General features: G+C 35.3%; 1 protein-coding gene across 2 annotated transcripts in view; it reads right to left on the bottom strand.

Annotated features, from left to right (window-relative positions):
• Window positions 1-21,621, bottom strand: part of adamts3 (ADAM metallopeptidase with thrombospondin type 1 motif, 3) — a 92,694-nt gene that overhangs the window by 7,997 nt on the left and 63,076 nt on the right. The window contains exons 15-20 of one of the 2 annotated variants that reach the window (XM_026211365.1): window positions 17,877-18,000; window positions 12,661-12,744; window positions 12,119-12,199; window positions 8,230-8,393; window positions 3,793-3,949; window positions 3,074-3,206 (exon numbers count right to left, since the gene is read on the bottom strand). In XM_026211365.1, the coding sequence (XP_026067150.1) occupies window positions 3,074-3,206; window positions 3,793-3,949; window positions 8,230-8,393; window positions 12,119-12,199; window positions 12,661-12,744; window positions 17,877-18,000 (743 nt within the window). The remainder of the gene's footprint in view (window positions 1-3,073; window positions 3,207-3,792; window positions 3,950-8,229; window positions 8,394-12,118; window positions 12,200-12,660; window positions 12,745-17,876; window positions 18,001-21,621) is intronic. The other variant, XM_026211366.1, reaches the window with a different exon arrangement.

Here is a 21,621-nt window from a genome sequence, read left to right as displayed (position 1 = left end):
TGAAACACCTGGTTGCATACCGAATACTGAGCTCAAACAGAAGTGTAATTGATAAGATGAAGTGGAGACTGTTCAGCCAAAAATGAAAATGTTTTCATCATGTCCTTCATGTCCTTTGACACATACTTTCTGTCACTGTGTAATATTATAGGATTTCCATACTGATCTTTTACAATTAATAAATGATAGCTGACCACAAATGTCAAGCAACGTGGAGCTTTGAGCCACTGTTCACCATCCATACAGGTTTGAAACAGCATGAGGGTGAGCTAACTATGTGGGATTTTTTATTTATTTATGAGTAAACTATGCTTTTCAGTAAACATAAGTATCAATAATTATTGGTTGTCTAGTCTATGGATGGGTAGGCTGTTCTGCATGTTGAAGACATTGCTGGGTCAGAATGCAGATGTTCTCCCAAGCTCCCAAGCCACCAAAACTGCAGCAGAGTGAGAAGAACATAGTCTATGATATGAAGATATATATTCCTATATATATAATTATACTCCTTGCATGTTTAATCAATTAAAAATTTAATTTAACATAAATTTGTTTACGTTATTTCTCACTATGTTTAATTATTTCTCACATATTTTAAAGCAAAAAAAAAAAAACTTTTTAAAAAGGAAGCAGATGAACCAGGGGAAACTAAAATGGCCACCACCTGAGTCATGAGTGAGAAAGATAAAAGAGAAAATTAGTACAAGCAAAGGCAAAGGGAATGGGGAAAATGAAATGCAGGAAAAACTGCAGGCACAATCTCCTCTGCAGACGTGAAGGAGGAGGAGCCCTGGTGACTGATGGGTACACGGAGGAAATATCAGAATCGAAATGGGAAACTGTCACAGCAGCTTACTCTCCAGCAACAAATCAGCTTATGAAAAATCATATGATTCTGTAGCACATCCTGTTGTTTAACATTAATGCATTAACATATCTAAATATGTATTTTTTCCAATCTGTTTTGCAGCTTTAAGGACATTTTATGTTAATTTTCCTTAGTATTAAGAGTTATCAAAGAGTTAGTCTGCACAGAGTTTTCATTCCTGTGCCTCATTAGAAAATAATTGAAGTCTAAAGCATACTCATATATCTGCTGAGAGGAAATCCACATGATTTTATTATAATCCCATTTAAAGTGTACTTACTCTGTGGAGCTCTACAGCAATAGTCACTCTGCTGCTAGTTTATCAAAGGAACTGATTACTTGTTTGAAAAACCTACTACAGTATATTCCTCTATTTAGTAGTCTTAAATATAAGAGATAATTTATAATGCTCAGCCATCTAAGTGGCATCCATTTTATTCCTTTCACTAATAATACATGTGGATATTAAGATGCTGAAAACCAACTAAAACAGAGACTTGTCCTCCAAAAAAGATTTATAAAACATATTTGCAAAAGAGATGTCTCCAAATTATCAGTATACCTATTCAGTCATTTCAAAGAAACAGTGTGGCTTCAATGAAATGTTGCTCTCACAGACGCTGTTTATATCCTTGACTGCCCAAGTGCTTATAAATCACACATGGATAGAAAAGTTGATGAAATATGAAGATGTTACAATATAGTCACAGCAACAAAGACTGTCATTATTGTCATCATTTACAGTGGGGTTGGACAGGACATATTTTATCATGCCCCCCCCCCCCACTTCAGGGCCTGTATTCACAATACGTCTTAAGGCTAAAAGTAGCTCATAACTCGCCGATTTAGGGGAAAATCTTACAAATAATGGGAGTGTCAGTCCCAAATTTAGGACTCTTAAATTTTTCCTGTAATAGTATTTCACAAAGCATTTTAACAATAAAACTAGCATTACGAGTAGTGAAGAGGACTCCTAAGTCACTAAGACCGAACCACAAACTATCCTAAAATGTCTGTTGCTTGCAATCTCCCTCAGAATTTATACATTTTAGAAACATTTGACAATAATGAGCTTTTAAAAAGGTATAACTTTTGGTTTAAGAGGTTATCCCAACCCTAAATTGTCCTTTGATTATATCCTTGTTTTCACTAACCAGCTGGGCAAGAAGTAACAGCTGTTCTTGCGTCCAGTTTGGTTTTCTTTTACATTTGCATGCCTTACCATCAGCTATGATTATTCTGACAATTAGTGACACGTAGCCTGCATTTTAAAATAAAAAATGCAATTAGCAGTTTTATTTTTAAACCTTTATTTGAATATGGCAAGAATAATATTGAGTTCTTTAGTATTTCTATGAATAATACATCTCTGACAGAGACTATTTGCCAATCACTGTAGGCACAGTTAATAAGCAAATTGGCAAGGAGGTCAACCCCGTCCTTTCTCTTAGCTTAAGACTTCTTTCTATTCCTCAGTAAAAGTTTGTCTCAGCAACTTTGTGAATAGGTTTTAAGAGAAAACTTTTTCTGCTATTTAGGAGAACTCTAAGTGGTAAGATCTTGAATGGTTATTTTTTTCTTTGAGCGCTACTTTGAAACACTACTCAAAAATCAAAGATAATAGGTGGAGAGGGAGTGGGATTGTGATGCTGTGATGTACATTACATGCCATTTACATCCTACTGTGCATATTTAAATGAAAAAGATGTTCATGTTGCAGAGAGGATTTTGAAAGAGAAGCATCTTAATCTTTATATGCATTCCCTGTGTTAATCATAAAAGCAGGCTATGGACACGTGTTGGATAAAAACAGAATAAAAGCAGCTACGTACAGCTATATTTCTGGTTTTCTTTCAGAAAAATCACCCAAGGCTACACATTCAGTAAAAACTAAAGGCTGAGGCAAACTATTCCCAGCTATTAAAAAAATACATGCACAATCACACTCTGAGATTTCTTCATAGCCTATGATAAATGAAATGAATGAAACAAGACATCCCAATGGTGTAAAGCAATCAAAACCCAGCTCTGATGGGAAACATGAGTGCTTATACATTATTTAGTGATGTTTAGATTGAGTTATATATGATGAAATAAGAAATCATGTACTGTAATGTGCCATGATAAGCCACTCCAGCTTTTATTTTAGTGAAAAAGACTACAGCTATTGTAAGAATTATTAAAAACAGTTAAATTTTGACTTACTGTGGCTGCGTACAGTCCTGTAAGTTACACATTCTTCGAATAGGTTTGGGTTTCTTGCTGACATCACAGTAGCCTTTGTGCACCATTTTGTTGTCCCCTTTTTTACGACACCCATATTTGGTGTACTGGAATCCTAAAGATTAAATAAAATGAAAGAGCAAAAAGAAACATGATGTGTATTGCTACCAGTCATCAACAATCTGGGCTGCCAGAATGAAATCCCTCATTAGTCCCAAAAGACTCAATAGACCCTGATGTTGTTTCTTGGGTGTGACTATTATTAGTTATGTAGAAATTAATAAGCTAATGAGTAAGAATCATTTATAATAAACTAAATATAAATTGACACAATTATGACGCATAACATTGATTTGAATGATTGGATACAACTGAATAGGTCGAGAAATATTTTATATGATTAAAACTTGCTTCATTGTAAATTACTAGGTTCATTTAATGTTAGATAATAATTGAACATATCTAACACCTGTTTCACAATGCATACATACAGTATACTCACACAGGACAATTTGTACTAACCCAATTGCTTGATTGCTTGTATCGTTGCAAAATGTAAACTATATCATCGCTCCCAGCTCTAATCTGCTAAGTGTAGATTTAAGCCAAGAAGACATTAAGATAATATAAATCTTAACATTGTGTGTGTGTGTGTGTGTGTTATCTAGAAGAGCTGAAAGATCATACAAAGTGAATGTTACCTCCAGCGCAAGGCCTTGAACACTGGGACCAGCTCTTCAGTGCCCACTCATATGTGTCCTCCTGAATGACATTATTGTTGTTAAGGGGCACTGAATCTTCATGGATGATGTATCTGTACATTAGCGTGGACCTGGTCTCATTGTCTTTAGGTATAATCTAATGGACATAAAAAACAGGACAAAAGTATAAGAAATAGCACAGTGATATATACAGGCATTTTGGTTGCGTATGCAACGATTTAGCATTTGTTCATGCATATGTAAGAGATTTATGTGTTGCCCTCTGTGTGAGAAGACTCAGATAAGGATCTGTATAATTACATTTGAAAACAAAACAAGCATGACAAGCTTTACTCCACAAGCTTTTGGAGTTGTTTCAAGGATGACTAATTTTGCATTCATTTTTCTTCTTGTAACTTCCAATTTCATGTGTACTTCAGATACTTCTAATAGTGTTTCTTATTTTCTTAAAGAGGTCATATGATGCGATTTCAAGTATTCCTTTCTTTTTGGAGTGTTACAAGCTGTTTGTTAATAGATAAGATCCCTACAGTTGCAAAGTAAAAGTCTCAAACCCAAAGAGATATTCTTTATAAAAGTTAAGACTCGTCCACGCCCTCCTAAAACGCCTTGTTTAAACACGCCCCCTCATGCCGCAAATAAAGAAAGGCATGACTTTTATTCTTGCTGTTGCCACCAGCTCCATGTTGTGGAGACGCTGTTTCATTGTGAAAGCGAAAATAACAGTTCCAGAACAGTGCAACCCAAATATTCAGATGTGTGCAGCACATTTTATGGAGGACTGTTTTTCATAGTTTGTAAGTACGTTTACATATTTAATGGATTTGCCACTGATGATTCAGTATAAGTCATTATAGTCCATAATTATGTCCCCACTGGATGCAACAAATGGCTTGTTTGTAATGGATTTTTATTGTTTTTGTCTTGTCACCGGGACATCACATCACAGTATGGCAAGGGGCGTAACATTTCCGTCACATGCTTTCAGCATTGGCATTCGGCCAATCACAATGCACTGGATAGCTGGCCAATCAGAACACACCTCAATTTTCAGACTGATGAGCTTAAACCACATAAATACATTTCATTACACCAAAAACAACAAAATAATGTTATTTTTAGCAACATCATAGATGACCCCTATGTCTCCAACCTGATATAAAATCAATATGCAAGTTAGAGATTTGCATTCAGAAGCTGGCACACACAATTTTCAACTTATTTAAAATAATTTTTGAATTTTTGATTGTGAGAAAAAGGTGGTGAATCCATTAAAATGCAAAAATTTCCACATTAATTTTGCCTAAATTTGAGGTACCAAGTAGCTAGATTCATTAGATATATGCCTAATGTGAATCGTCAAATGTCTGTGTGAGTGTATGCTGCAAATGTAATTTCTCAGCGGGGATAAATAAATACTAACACTAATCATATCCTTTTGATCAATTAGTAAAAACATATCAGACATTGTATTTTGTGTACTGAATACTGTACATTCCCATTTGTCATTGTTAACTGAAACAGAATTCGTATGAATCACACACTGATCAGAAACAAATCTGTGTGTGTAAAGGTTACAACATCATTAAAACACTGGCCTGTATACATGTAAATCCACTGATAATGTCCAAGTGGAAGACAATAAACATTGTTTTTACTCTGCATTAGGTTGTTAATTTCTCTGCGAGCAAGGCTTAAAATGCATCTAAAGATCTCCACATATCTTCTAAACTGGCTCATGTCAGTGTTTGTGATTTCACCTCAAGGGGAAAGGAAGGATGTCGAAGAGAAAAATCACAGCATTCAAATCAAATATTTTTTTTAGCAGAACTGAATAATTAATTCACACAGTGACATTTTGCAGCAGAAATATCAAGATTAAAGAAAATATTAATTATGGACTGTAATACATTTTACAGGAAAGTGTCAATGTGTTTTTCCATGAGCTTATATACGCTTTATAGAAAGTAGGTCATACCACACAAAAGATCCTAAACAAGGAAATATTCAAATGGAATTGCAAAGTGGAAGTATAAAAACATTTTTGCTTTGACAAGCTAAAGCATTCAAGTCAATCTAGCTGAATTGTTGTGATTTGACCTGAAATGAGTTTATGCAAGACAGCTAAATTATAAGATTGGCCTGAAGCAAAACTGTACAGAGAAACTGTAACTTATTATTCCTAAATCCTAAAAAGTTAAGTGCATAAAAACGTTTGTTTCATTATTTATGAATAAATCATTATTTATGTTTCTGTACAAAAATAACTACTAACCAAATATTTTTCTTTTTTTTTAAGATTAAAAAATCTAAAGTTGATACCAACAGCATGTATCACATTCGAAACAGTGGACATCACATCACCATTTAAACTTAAGACCTTAAGACCTCTACAAAAGATGCCATGATTAAGCCTGATTATAATTAAGATAACTCTTTTCTCTGACAACTCCACATATCAATAAAATGATAAAATAGAAGCGTATTCACATCATTGCCTTATTGTGTATGATATCTATATTATATGAATTATATTTTATCACATTATATTCTTAGTGTTTGCAATAATTACTTTTACAAATTCTTCTTATAGAATTTACATGTATTAGTTACATTTACTGTACACATTTGGCTTTTATCCAAAGTTTTATCAGTTTAAACATTTCCTGGCAATTGAACCCATGACCTTTTTGTTACATGCATTATGCCTTTACTGTCTCAGCTACAGGAATTATGACAGATTGCATGATCACTAAATAAGCATATCCTATAGATCCTATACTGCTGTGCTCCTCTTGATATCTCAAAAGACAGGCCTCACATTGCAGAGCTGCAACCCCAAACTCAATGACAATGTGATGCAAGTTATCTAAGACTGGCAGGTTTGTCCTACGAGAATCTTTTACAGTCCCTGAAATGAGTCTAAAAACCCCAACAAATGAAAATGTGAAATCTGTCAGGAACTAAAATTTAATACCAATGTCCAATCTATTCATTATTACCCATTGCAACATCTTAGACTAAGGTCAAATATAATAAGCTATCACTAAAGATAACTTCAGAAGGCTCACAAACTCACAACACCTCTTCCAACAGCAAAACATGAACATTTGTAACCTGAGTATTCCCATTCCTATGTATGCAGTTATGCCAATTGGAGAAAAGTCACTGAAACCATTTTCCCCAATCATCTCCAGTGTCAATGCGATTCAACTACAATTGAATAATTAATTCAAAGTGCCAATGACCGAACAACTCTGTTTCCAAAAGGCTGTAATTTGTTATTTATAAGTGCAATTTTTTTAATCACTTGTTTTTGCCACTGAATCAATGTTTTTCTCTTTCCTTAGTAAAATCAGATAGTCTTCTTATTCTCTCTTCTAATCTGTTTATCACACCCAAATACCTCTCTCCTCCTTTCAATGCATGGCTGAAAAACCCATTTAAAACCCAATGTTGCTAATACCTTCCACATTCACACTGGGCTCTGATCTCCAGGCTAAAGAATGAGTTCAGAGAGACAAAAAGCTTTGACTGACACATTTAAAAATGGGTGATTTTCACTTAAAATTCCTTAAAGTTGAGGACCTTCAGTTCACACACGCCACAGCTTCAATAGAACCAAGCCAAGCCTTTTACAGTAGAAGAGTAGGAAATATATTGCATCTCGTAACGAGTGAATTCACAAACATGCGTCGCAGAGCTAGTGCAAGATGAACATTTGTGGTTAGAAAGTATTTCATTTTTTCCCCTAGAAAATGACAGATTGTTTTATTAGATAAGGCTGAGATTGTGTTAGAAGCATGAATTCAGAAAGTGAATGGAGGGAACATAAGGAGGAAACACAATAGGCATGTCAAAATGAATTAATGCACACATACACACACATCCCTTTAGTTTCGTTCTATTCCTCATATAAATAAATAAAGATGTGTTGGAAATGGAAATAACTCCAAAATTCATGCCTTTAAATAGTTCACACATATCCTGGCCAACAAGGACACATATTTTCTTGGCTCATAATAAAAATATGTTATTTAAAATTTAATTGTTACAAATTTACTTAAAGTCTAAATAAAAAATGAACTAAAAATCAGTCCTACAATCAGTCCTACATTATAAACATTATAAAGTACAGCATTAAAATGAATATTATTTTTGTGATTTGCTTAAGATGAACTTTTATGTGTTATTGAATTATTACTGTCATTAAACATTAACTTTAAGTAAACATCAGATGAGGACAAAACATTTCATATGTTAAACTAGGGAAAGTGAGATTCAAAATGTAATATCCAGTATTGTCTACTCTTCGTAAAAAATAAATAAAAATATACACATATTGGCCAATAACCAGTATGGTACCTATCAAGCATTCCTAATAATTGAACATTTTATTACAAATGTTTTCTTTACCAGAACAACAACTGCATCTTGTAGAGGACCATCAGTGTGAAGAGTCTCGACATCATCCTCGATGAGGTAGTCCCACTCCACTCCCATCTCGATGAAGCGCCGAGATCTCACATCTTCTTCTTTGCTGTTGAGAATGTAATGCCCAGTTGCCTGGTTCTTGATAGCTGCAATCAGTGATTAATTACAGCTCTTCAACAGTTCAGGGATAATACGTTAACAGAATGATCTGGATCACTCTTTTCAATTAAGGCACTGTATCAGCCACTGAATAAGATGATTAACTATTAAAACAATTAGCTTTTTATTTTAATGTGTCATTTCAATGTCTAAAAGCTTTATTGCAATTTCAGAAACATGATGCTAGCATTAAATGCTGTTGAACTATATGGCAAGGGTATGAGGATGTGACACACTGACATAAAGACATAAGTACATAGCTCAGAGCATGAGAGCGATTAGGTAGTCATTCGCTTGAATGTCAATGGTGATTACAAGGAAAGCAGTGCACACGTCAAGCCAATCACCATTGCTACCGGTCATCAAATGTCACTTGTAATATGTCAAATGAGATTACGTTCCAGAACAATAAACATGGAGTACTTTGTCTATTATGTTAAAATAATAATGAAAATATTTAACTTGAGTAGTTTATTTTAATTTTTGTCAGCACAACCATAATATCTTAACCTTCAAAATGACAATTCACCCAGGAATGAAAATGTCTTATTGTATGCTATATTACAAACCATATCAGAGTATTGTGTTAAAATTTAAGGTGTTATTTACAAAATATCTTTTTAAATCTGACTTGAAATTTGTGATCACCATTCAGCTTAAAAACTTTGCTATTCCACTTGTGATTTTTGAAAAATCATTTGTTTTTTAAACATAAACATAATTATTTCTGTGTGAATTATTTCCTAAATAAAAATTGTTAATTTTTCCTGCCCATTTGATGACTAACAAATAGACGGAACTGGTTAGAATGCGTTAAGCCTCATTCAGACTGTCAGCCCAGATCCGATTTTGTACATATCTGGATGGAATCTGATTTGAATTACTGACTGTCGACACAGCATATTACATCTGTTCATATCCAATTGTGTGTCCATGAGAGCACTTTGTTTTTGTTTTTTACGGAATGTGAATTGGTTTCTATGGTAATGCCGTTACGTTATTATTGCTACACTAAAAAAAAATGGTAACAGCACTACAGTTTGCAATAGGCTACAAGTGTTGTCTTACGACATGGCTGCTGTCGCAACTGCACTGCATTATTAGATTTTGTCTTGTGAGGCAGCAGCTGAAATGCAGGAGGCTTGAATGTGCAACTTTATTCTGTTCTGCTGTCTCCGCTACTTTCAAAACTCAAAGAGGTTTTATGCGGCATGAAAAAGCTAAGCTAAATCTGATCTGAATGGTCAAACTGAAACGGATTTGTGATTTGAATAGGATTTCAAACCACATATAATGTAACTTGAAACAAATTAGCAAAGATTTCATAGTTCGTTTTCATTCAGACAACTAAATATGATCGGATTTCAATCGGATTTGGGCTGACGCTTAAAGGTCTTAATCATAAAATTAATCAGAGCAAGCATGATGGGAATTCACATGTAACATACATTACCTAAACCATTAAATTACCATGCAAATAAATGCCTTTTATCTGAATAATAAAAAAATTGTCTAATGGAGACAAACATATATACTGTACATAAAGTACATGTACATTTCTAAACTATAGCATTTTGACCTACAAAGGAATCTAATTATTGCAATCAGTTAAGTTAAATATATGGATAACAGAAATTTGTTTTAATAAGCTACTAAGCACCCCCAAAGGAAAGTATTATTGAAAAAAATTACCTTTGGAAGACCTCTTGGAAGGTTAACTGGGTCAGTGAAGTGAAGCATTGAACATCTTATCTAACTAATTATAATAAGTTTAGGTTTAATTAAAAGTTCAACTACTGAGGAGTATTATTCAAACTCCTACATTTATGGAGAAGCAATTATAAGAAAGGGGGATATTGTTAAAATAAAAGCAACCTGTTTGCATTACAAAGTGATAATTTCTGCCTGTGTGGACTATTCAAAAAATAGTATAAAGAAAATGGGCCAATCATGTATTTTGTATTTCTGGCTTTTAACTCTGCATATAGTTAGAAGAGACATTGTAAAGCACAAGACAATATTTTCTTAATGTTACAAATCAGAGAGAATAAAATAAGAAAAGACTTCAAAGAAAGCAAGCGATTTTAGAAAAATTAAAGGGGTCATACGATGCGAAATTGACTTTTACATGTTGTTTGAACATAAATATGTTGTCAGTGTGTATACACAACCACCCTGTAATGATTTGTTTTTAATCTCCTACAATCATTTATCACAGTGTGACATCACACAGACAGGCCCCTCTCATGATTGTTGATTGACAGTGGCGTCAGTCTTTGAAGTGTTTTATTGTCGGATGTAATGATGAACATAGCAGTCTTCATTTACTCCTGACACTTGAACCACTGAAGATGCAGTGGATTTAGTTTTTTTATTTTTTTTTAGGGAATGTGCCCCTGAGCTACCTAAATGCGCTTATGTTTGCGTGAATCATTCGTGATCCAGCTTCACCAACAGAAGAAGTTTTTTTAAGAATCTTTGCAAATAGCCTTTCCTAATAACGTACTAGTTATCAAGTTCCGTGGCTAAATGTGGCTAAAGGTTTACAGTCTCTCTGAAAACTGTAGTCACCCCAGAGAAAAGAAGGGCGGGGTCAGTAGATCTCATTAGCATTTAAAGCAGCATGCAACAAAAAGGCTTGCTCTAAAAAGGGTTGTTTTTGGCAAGGTAAAAATGGTGTTGTTTTACGAAGTTTTTACCAAAGTATGGTATAGCTTTTCATTAAAACCCTAAAAAAATCATATCAGGTGGTGGAAAATGGGCATCCAATGTCCCCTTTAAGAACTAGCACTGAAAACTATCTTTTATTCGCATTCTGCAATGGAACTGTCTCCAGTATTGATATCACATGAAGCTCAGAAATGCAACAGAGTAATGCTCACAATTTGATGGCAAATGGAGCTGTACTGACACAATGTGAATTAGCCGGTCAGTCGAGAAAACGAATTACCCATGGGTTGTGTCAGGATTTCTAATGGGTTTCTACAATAGAGCTTTTGGTTTATGAGCTTAATAAAGCCTGTGGTTAGCACCACTTTTAGAAACTTTCATTTACATTAACACTTACGCATTTGGAAGACACATTTATTCAAAGCAACTTAAATTGCATTTAAGCACACATTTTATCAGTTCTTGCTTTTTATGGAAATCAAACCCATAGCTTCTGCATTTCTAGTGGCATTCTCTACTGTTTGAGCCACAGAGATGTTCAGGTTTTGTTTAACCACATTAACATTAATTAACTCATCAAATCACACTCTGAGTAGTTGTAGTAGCAGCATTTTTGCAAATTCTGCATTAAAATCAAAAATTGGTTTTAAAATTCAAGTTAGAGCTACTTGTGGTACAAAATGTGAAAGATGATTCGACTCTTTAAAAAAGAAGGGGGAAAGAAGAAGAAAAAGAAAAAAAACTATTCTAAAACCCACTGAAAGTTCCATAATAAACCCATGGTTTGAAAACACCTATTCTGCCACAGACAAATTGTGGGGGACAGTGATTGTCTCTGTAATCAGTGAGACCAATTCTGTCTAATGCACTTCCAGGCAAATACACAAGCTCTTTTATGTGAATACATGACTGAGATGGATATATATTGGGGTGATATGGATCCATTATGCACAGTTACCCGGAACAAGCACAGAATACATAACCATGCAAATTGATCTTCTTGCTGTTAAGCTTGAGAGACACAAGGACAGATATCACTTACCAAGAATTTGAGGAGAAGCCTCATGTTCTTGTATGATCACATGTCTAGCCCCAGGAGGAATGAGAAACATCTTTAGGTAACCTTTGCAATGGCGAAAAAAGGGCAAAAGGAGAGATGGCAGAAGCAATTAGTTAGCTAAGAATTTCTACTACGGTTTGATCTTTGCAGAGATGGGCATCACTAGAAGGCATTACTACAGTGGTACATTTTTAAAGCTTTAAGATTTGAACAGTCAGAATATTGCAACTGTCCATCAAGCAGGATCATGACAAGCCTACGAGACAAGCATCAAAACATGGCAAAAGGTTCCCTTATCCATTCATTTTATCGATTCACACCCATGTGAATAGATGACATCCTTCAGAAGCTCAAATAACAATGGCAGATGAAAATGAAGACGGTGAACGATTGTTATGTAAGGCTAATTAAAAAGGATGCTGAATGGCAGGGCCTTGATTCATTTTGCAACACAAGAACATAAAAACACTAGTTTTGCCTTCTCTACCAATGCCCATTCCTCTGCAAAGCATGATACCACTCACCCATCACATTTCTAGAATCCTCTGTTTCATTCAGAAACACATTGCGAGCTCCTTTCGGCAGTAAGAAGGCTCCTCTTGTTTTCCCTTTAGGATAAGAAGGGTTTGTTATGTCATTTTGCCCTGCACTTTTTGCCATTGACATGTCAAAAGCCTCTACATCAAAGCCAGACTTTGAACCACTCACTAGCAGCATGGCGCCTGTCTGAGACATGGATGTGACGTAAAAAAAGTGGCCACTAGTCTAATTGTTGCAATTGTGGATCAAGTCACTTAAGGCGTCGTCTGCTGGAAGGTTTTATCATGGATAATGTAAGCGGGAAGACATTGACAGAGAAAGATGGGGCTGCTGGGTAATGCTAAAAGAGTTTAGATGAGGTTAGAGTGCATGCCAAACGGAGCAGGAATAAAATAGGGTTGAGAAGGGAGAAAGGGAGATTAAAGAATATGGACAGAAATTATAGTTAGTGTGTGATTATGGTGGGGGAGAGATGTCGTACAGTGTATGTATAAGGGGACCAAAGAGAGAGCACATTTATATTCTAAACCTATTCGATTTACTCGGGATTCATGTTATTTGTTTCTTTAGATTATATACAATTTACTTTTTTTTATAATATTTTGAAATGAGAAATCTGGAGATTTAAAGGGGGGGTGGTGAAATGCTATTTCATGCATACTGAGTTTTTTACACTGTTAAAGAGTTGGATTCCCATGCTAAACATGGACAAAGTTTCAAAAATTAAGTTGTACGTTTGAAGGAGTATTTTTGTTCCCAAAATACTCCTTCCGGTTTGTCACAAGTTTCGGAAAGTTTTTTTTTTCGAGTATGGTTCTGTGTGACGATCTATTATGTTCCCAAAATACTCCTTCCGGTTTGTCACAAGTTTCGGAAAGTTTTTTTCGAGTATGGTTCTGTGTTAGATTGAGCGGAATTTCCTTATATGGGTCCTTAGGGCACTTCTGCCGGAAGAGCGCCCGTTCCCGTATAGCGAGGCTGAGCACAGACATTTCACTGATCAGAGCGATTCACTGATCAGTGCGAGAGCGTCGCGAAAAGTCACAAAAGGAGTGTGTTTTTAGTTGCCAGGGAAAGACAACCCTGCACAGATTACCAAAAAAAAAACAGCATTAAGGGACCAGTGGATGGAGTTTATTTTTATAGAGCATCAACGGAGTTGTGCAAGTGTTTTTGTTTGTTCCCTGCATTTCGAAGATGCTTGTTTTACAAACAAGGCCCAGTTTGACAACGGATTTGCGTATCGTTTATTTCTTAAGGATGATGCAATCCCAACGAAAAAGGGTCACGATCGTGTGTTGGAACCGCAGGCGGTGAGTAAAACTGCTTAAAATAACTCTGCCTCCTTGTTAGTGCGTCCCCTCCCATGCCGGAGACCCGGGTTCGAGCCCCGCACTGCTGCTCTCGTTCAGTTTCAGCCTCTGGATCTGATTCTGGATCATAAATAAACGGCTGAATCTGACTGTAAGCCATGGTTTGTTTTGGATGATGGTTTTTCCCTCACGGTAATGTCACAGCTTCCACATGCTCTCAACGCAAAAGCCTACTGGCGCTCGTGATTTTTTAGCTCCGCCCACATGTCACGCCTCCAGCCGGTCGTTTTTTTCCGGGAAAAATCGGTACAGACTATCTCTCTCTTATGAATATAATAAAACTAAAGACTTTTTGGAGTTATGAAGGATGCAGTACTACTTTATAGGTACTCAAGATTAACAGGATATTGAGTGAAAATGAGCATTTCACCGCCCCTTTAAGTCAAATATTTAGGGAAGATTCTAAGTTAAATGCACATCAAGCTTATTGGTGGCTTAATGTCTATCAGAATAGAGAAAATAATTTTAATCTGTCCTTTATTTTGTAGAAAACAAAGGAAAAAGACTTTTACTCTAATGCACTCACAATGGAAGCCTATTGTGTTCAGCAAAGCTAACTAATGATTAACCCTTTGGTACTATGGTACAGTATATATAATAGAGCTGCTTAAAATTCTTGGTTAAAAAAGTAGGTAAAATCAAGTTAAAACAGTAAAATTTCAGTCAAATATCTAAGAATATGAGCAAAGGATGGAATTGTCTACAAAATGCTGTTTATGGAACAAACGTCAAACAGGAATTTCATTAGTAATACTAAATCAAAGGCTTCTGCCTCAAAAGGATTAATTAAACCTATCTGAGTCATTCTTTTTTTAAGAAAAGAATGACCTTCGCATTTCTGCTTCTTACATATTCAATACATGTACCACATGGGTATCCATTGTAAGTGCACTTAAAAATTAAAAATGGGTTTTTAATTTATATCAAGTGCTGAATATTGCTTCAAATCTACAAGCTAGAGTTAATGCAAAACACAGTAATACTACGGGGAGGAAAAGTGTAGGATTAGATAATACAAGATACTTGCAGGTTGTGTTTTCCAACATTTCTTTTTGGGATCTCTTGCTTAACTTTTTTCCTGTTAAAGAAGTGATCAATTGACAATAAAACATGGTAGAGTTAGAGAAAGGTCAAAATGCTGATTAAGTTCATGCAATGAGTTGAATGTAGGAAAATATATAAAGTCATTTACAATTTGTGATAGCATCACAAATTGTGTACAGACACCAATTATGACACATATTGTATAACAAAATCAGGATTTAAATATCATACAAATTCTGGTTAAAGGCAGAATGAAACATTCATTCATTTTCACAAGTAAATATAATACATGTGGCAACATCATAATTAACTGCACATTCTGCATTCATAACACACATGAAGGCACATGTGAAATCCTCAAACAGAGCTAGGAATTTTGCCAAAAACAAAATAGTCCTATATAAAAACCAAACATATCTATTATGCCACATGTCATACTTGAATCCATACTCTTAGACACATTTGTCCTGCCATCTGTGCAAGGGCTGTTTTTTTAATGCATTAGCATGAGTGTGCGTTATCATCATGGCATATATACAAGGCATCTTTATCAACATTAATGTAGGTTGGTAGAACAAGCAAGAGCATATTCTGATATGTATTGTGACAACATTGTGACTGTTTTGCCTGTAGCTCAATATGACTGTGTGCATTCCGACTCATTTTACCAGCATGGGTCATAAATAACATCACTAAAACAAATGTAAAGGTTGAAATTTCATCACTGTTTGCAAACAGTGAATTGATCTATTATGTGACATGAATGAGAAATACAAGTGAAAACGTTCTCTAGATGCAGGCAAAACCTCCAATTTGTCTGATAAAGACTGAATGTAGACTGAGTGTTATAAGACATTTGATTGTGGTCATTTACTCTATGTATAGCAAAGAGGATGGAAAGTCAGATGCACCTTACTTGTAAAAGTGTTTGTCAAATAAATCTCTAAAAAAATGCTCTTGCATTCTGTGGTGTTAAAGTAGGAGAGTCATAGTAAAAATTAAAGATATCAATCAAGTACTATCTTGGACACAGTTTATAACTCTAAAATTAACTTTAAAACAAAACAGGTTCTCTTTGAGTATGCAAAGTAAATAATTAGAACCAATTTTCTCACTTCTCCTTGAATACTACAATAATAATTCTGCTTATTAATCTTATTAATAAATCAAACATGCATAAATCTATTAAAGCAGGGCTGCCAACTTTTGAGTTCAACTTTGAGTGAGAATTCCCACAGCAGGTAGGGTGGGTTGGTTTATGGGTTTATTTGGGGTGTGTGTGTATATATATATATATATATATATATATATATATATATATATATATATATATATATATATATATATATATATATAAGAAAAAGGCTTATCTTACCCCACTTTCCCCTGCTGTGTTTTTATAATAAAATTATGGAAAATAACTGACTTGTACAAAGAATGTAGAAAGAATTGCAAGATCTACTAGTCATTACTTTTATAAATAATTGGAACTGTAATTATTTAAACGCATTATATTATAAATATTTTTCTATTGATCTGTTTGTCTGCACTGCAGGAACACCTATTTTGAGAAACCATATTCTTCTCCCATTCAAAAATTTTTTACATCATGTTACAGAGAGAAGATTTGCAAGTGTGCAGGAAAAAAATCCAGAGTTTAGTGGTGAGTGAATGCAGTGGCCAATCACGGGTGTTCAGGAAATCAACAGATATGTCTGTGATTGGCTACATTGCTCAGCGCTACGAAAACACATTGTAAAGAATCTTGACGCTTTCAATTGTGCAAATGTGCACATGAGCCTTTACCAAATTTGTTTCGCTAATATCCTGTTATTATAGTTTTAACTGAGGGTGCTTTTGACTGTGTGAGAAAATGTATGTGTGGCGTGAGAGCATGAGAAAAGTGTCAATTGCATGAGTTGGCAGCCCTGATTAAAGACATGTGGTGTTTCCGAGATGTCATCTCTAATAAATGAACATATCATCATATATCAATTGTAAATGGGTGACAGGGCATGTCCAAATCCACTTTTGCTATTTTAACGATGAAAAAACAGTTGGCGTGCCCGGGAGCATGGTCTAAACGGGTTGTCCCTATTCTCTTAATGAGTAATGGGTGTTTTTTGGGCGCAACGTGCAATAAACCAATCAGAGTCTCATCTTCCATTCCATTTAAGAGCCAGATGCGCTCGTGCCATGACGGATTTGCTATTTGTATGGCGTAATTTGGCAAGTGCAAAGACGGAACTCTTCTCCGAGATGAAACAGAGCTGCTCGTGTGCTAGCAAATAGATAGCCTAATTCTGCTACATGCGATGACTATCCATTATGCCACGTAGGAATATATATATATATATAGTGTACGCGCGTTGCAGACCTGCCTATACTAACACGCTCTTTAAATAACAAAGAAAAAACATTGTGCCAGACTTTAGACCAGGTTTGAGTTCGTCTATGGTGCAGTCTTTTTTCAGCTCCTTAAAATAGCAATGCGGCAGCAATGCGCCTGAACACACCGCTTTTTTAGACCAACACGCCCATGGGTGCACAAATGGGCGAAATGCATTTGCTAATTAAACGACGTGGTGCTTGACGGGAAAATGCGATTGGCGCCGGACTGAAATTAGCAAACACACTTGCTCTGCACCTTGCATCGCATTGTGCCAGGTGTATTATAGGGCCCTCTGAAACTTAATAACAGGGCTGCAGTCTAGAATAAAGAACCGTCTCTTATAAGTAAAATACTGCACCTCAATGGCCCCAGAAAGAGGAAAGTATCTTACCGGCTTTCTTAGGCACACGGGTAAAGGTTCCTTTCACAGTTCGGCAGTGAGAGTTGTCACCCCCACACACACCACACTTATCCTCCACCTTACTGGAGCCAATTTCCCTGTCACAGCCCACTTTCTGAAGAAAAGGGAGAGATAGAGAAAGAGAGGAAGAGGGATATGCAAGACACACTGAGAAGAAGAAGCACAAGGACCTTCAAGCTTTCATCTTTGGATATGTCTGCATCTGATATCATGAAACTATAGCTGCTTGTGTTGGTTTTGATGTATCTCCTGTGTTGCTATTTTGGTCACAGAAAAAAAGTACAAAATGACATTGACAAATATGAGACACACTGCAGCAGTTTACAGAACAAAACTTTTTTAAAGGTGATATGTATCTGCAAATAAAGCTTCTGTACACTAAAGAACATACTATCAATCATTTCCTCCTAAAAGCTTATCACTATTCAGTGTCCATTACATCTACAAAAATCAATGTACTTCTATCAACCCCATCCAGAGAGGTCCATTCTTCAAACAACATTCATTGTGAAGTGGCACTTATCTGTCAGACGCAGTTGCTCTGCGACAAACTACAAAGGCAACTTAAAACTTAAAAAGAAAATAGCAGGGATATACAGTGTGACAAATTTGCCTGCAATTATAACAAAAATTAATATGTGTAGATACCTATTCAGAAGTGTGTGATAAGTTTCAAACTGCTCTTAAATGCATTTTATCAGTGGTGGGAAGTAACAAATTACAGCAACTCACTTTTTCACAACTCTATTACAACTCTCAGTTTTTCGAGTACTTGTACTTTTTTGAGTAAATTTTTAAAGCTGTACTTTTACTTGTACTTAAGTATAAATTAAGCAAAATAATCTACTTCGTTACTTTGAAATCATAGTTTGTTACTGAGTATGCCAACAATTTGAATTGATTTAAAAAATTTTTACAGCACTTCAGCAGCCAATAAAGATATCCGATCGTAAACGGACCAATCAAAGCGCTGATATCTGAACCGGGAAAAGCGCCGCTGCAGCAGGTGAAGAGGAGCTGATCAGACAGAGATGGATCTCAGCATCATTCATGGACTCAGAGCTTGGACAAACAAACTACATGGTAGTGTTATCATAAATATCTATATTTTGATATCGATACTGAAATATCTGACACAGTTCCATTACGCATTTTCCACTGTATCTGAATATACACAGATACAATCTTTGTCTCTCTCATCTGTGAGTGAGTTTGACAATCATCTATCTCATGTCAATTACAGTCTGAAAGTCTGCACGGGATTGCAGGTATTCCGCATTATTATAATCATTCTCGTGCAAATGTGGCGAGCGCTTTATTGAGACATGAGAACGCTGTCATGTTATCGCAGAAAACTGGATGCGAGCTCTCAAACAGGCCTAACTTATACAAATGAACTGCTTGTGCGCAGACTGTGTGCAGTCGCGATCTCTCCCTCCTTTTAAAGTATAAATTATTTCTCTTTGCTCCTGGATTAAATTTTGTCAAAAGTTATCAACCATTCAGAATAGATCTACACCTGACCGATGAAAATACTTCTAGAAGTTTTATTGGTTGTAAGTGAAATGCCCCAGAAAGTCTTTAAAGGAACTTTAATTTCTTTACCATGTAAATTTATGCTAGAAAAGTTTTGGAATGGGATATTTGTCTGATTTGTACGTATAAATATCCTAGTCTGTCTACTGCATCACTACTTTGTACAGTCATTGCAGGTCAAAGCCATCTGATGTTCCATTTATCTACATAAATAGGATGAACATACTGTATATGGCTCTTAAATCTTTGCTTGTAAAAATTCAGTGTTGTCATATTTTGAATACCTCAATCTGAATTGAGGTGATTTGTTTCATAATATTATTACTGATGGTGTACTTGTCTTTTTTTACTTTTTTTTCTTTTTTTTTTTTTTTGTAAATTCAATTCAGTTTGAAATCAAATTTTAAATCAAGCTTCCTTGTGCTGTAAGTTACCCTATTTTAATGGCACAAATACACAGAATGAATCAAATGTTTAATATTGAGATTTTTGTAATGGTAATTGGGGCAAAATATTTATATTTGTAAATAAAAGCCCATTTAAAATCTATTCATCATATAAGGTGAATGTGTCTTTTTAGAAGACTTGGGTTAAACCAATTTCAAAGTCCAATTGAAAAAATGGATGGACAAAAAAAATATCTACAGGTATATAGCAGTATACAGTATGTGGTAGTTTTGCCAATAGTATTGAAAATTATTGTACATCATGAAATCAAGTCAGTTTGATGGCTCGGGAGAATCCTCTTGTTAAGTCTTGATGTTAGGCCTAGGTCCAAGCCTCTACTCATTTCACTTGAGAATACTATCTCAGCAGCCATTTATTAACACTATTTCATTAATATTACGTATTTAAGCTAAGCTTAATTTGCTGTGCACTCTACAGTCTACATGCTCACAGTGTCTCAGACACTAATATTTTAGCTGAATCAGTTTGTTGTTTTTCGGGGGCGTCTGGCAGAGCATTAGGTCCCAGAAGGGGTGAAGGATGATGTCAGTTGTAACAAGCAGATATTCTTAATGGGGTCCTATTATGCTTTTTTCACTTTTTGAATTTCAGTCAGTGTGTAGTGTGTATGTTTGGGCATAACAAAGATCTACAAAGTAACAAATCTCTAAATCCTTTCCAAAGGGAGATTATTAATTTTTGTTAATTTTTTTTCAAGAACTACTATAAACAACTTGTTTGGACTACAGCATTGTTTTCCAAAGCAATATCAAATTGATATGGCAATATTGATGCCATCCTTATCAAAAGGGAAGTTGCTGCTTTGACAAGGGGTGGGCATTACTGAAACACCATCTGAGCTGTTCACCAATCACCACACACTGTGACAGCTAACCAATCACAACACATTTTGTTTTTCGGAAGGCAGGTCTTCATCAAACCCAGAACTAATCGAGACATTTGTGCCAAGCTGGGGAGAAAGGCATTGTAATAATGTAAATTATGTGAAAAAATAATGTGTTTTTTGAACCACCAAGCATGAGAGCGTGTTCTAGTACACCCCCAAAACAAATTCAAGATATTGTCAAAGAGCCTAATAGGACCCCTTTAACCACTCCTATCCAACCAAGGTATTGTTGTTAGAAATCCCTGTATCATGACCACTAATTAACATACTTTGTCAATAAGATAAAAGTGGGTTTTGTTTAAAGTTGCTATTATCCATCCACATAGATCTTTGATATGAATATTTTTTGGAACTAAATATCGCCAGCTAAAAAGTAACTTGTAACTTGTACTCTGAGTATTTTTTGAGAGGAGTACTTTTTACTTTTACTTAAATACTGTTTTGACTGTATTTTTTCATCAATGTAACAGTACTTGTACTAAGTACAAATTTTCAGTACTCTTTCCACCACTGCATTTTAGTCAACACAAGTCTGTGAGTAAAGTGAGCCAGATGTGTACTTCAGAGTCCCTCTACACTGCATGTTGGTATTTTGCGGCACAATTTGGGACAAAACTAAGGCAATCAATAAAAAGGGAAGATATTTTGTTTGCCCTGTGTGCATCTTGCCAAGAAATTAATTCCCCAAAACAGAGCCCTAGCAGCTACAGACACTGACATTATTTCACCAATATTCAGCATCAAGTGCTCAAAAAATTGCATTACCTTATGATATTAATCTATTTTGTTGCACACCATTCTATTGCTGAAGTCTGTGAAAAATAC

The sequence above is a fragment of the Carassius auratus genome, chromosome 30 (assembly GCF_003368295.1).
Source record: "Carassius auratus strain Wakin chromosome 30, ASM336829v1, whole genome shotgun sequence".
In the NCBI taxonomy this organism is placed as follows: domain Eukaryota; kingdom Metazoa; phylum Chordata; class Actinopteri; order Cypriniformes; family Cyprinidae; genus Carassius; species Carassius auratus.
Note: the sequence above shows the minus strand (reverse complement) of the source record. Positions and strands in the feature narration are given on the sequence as shown.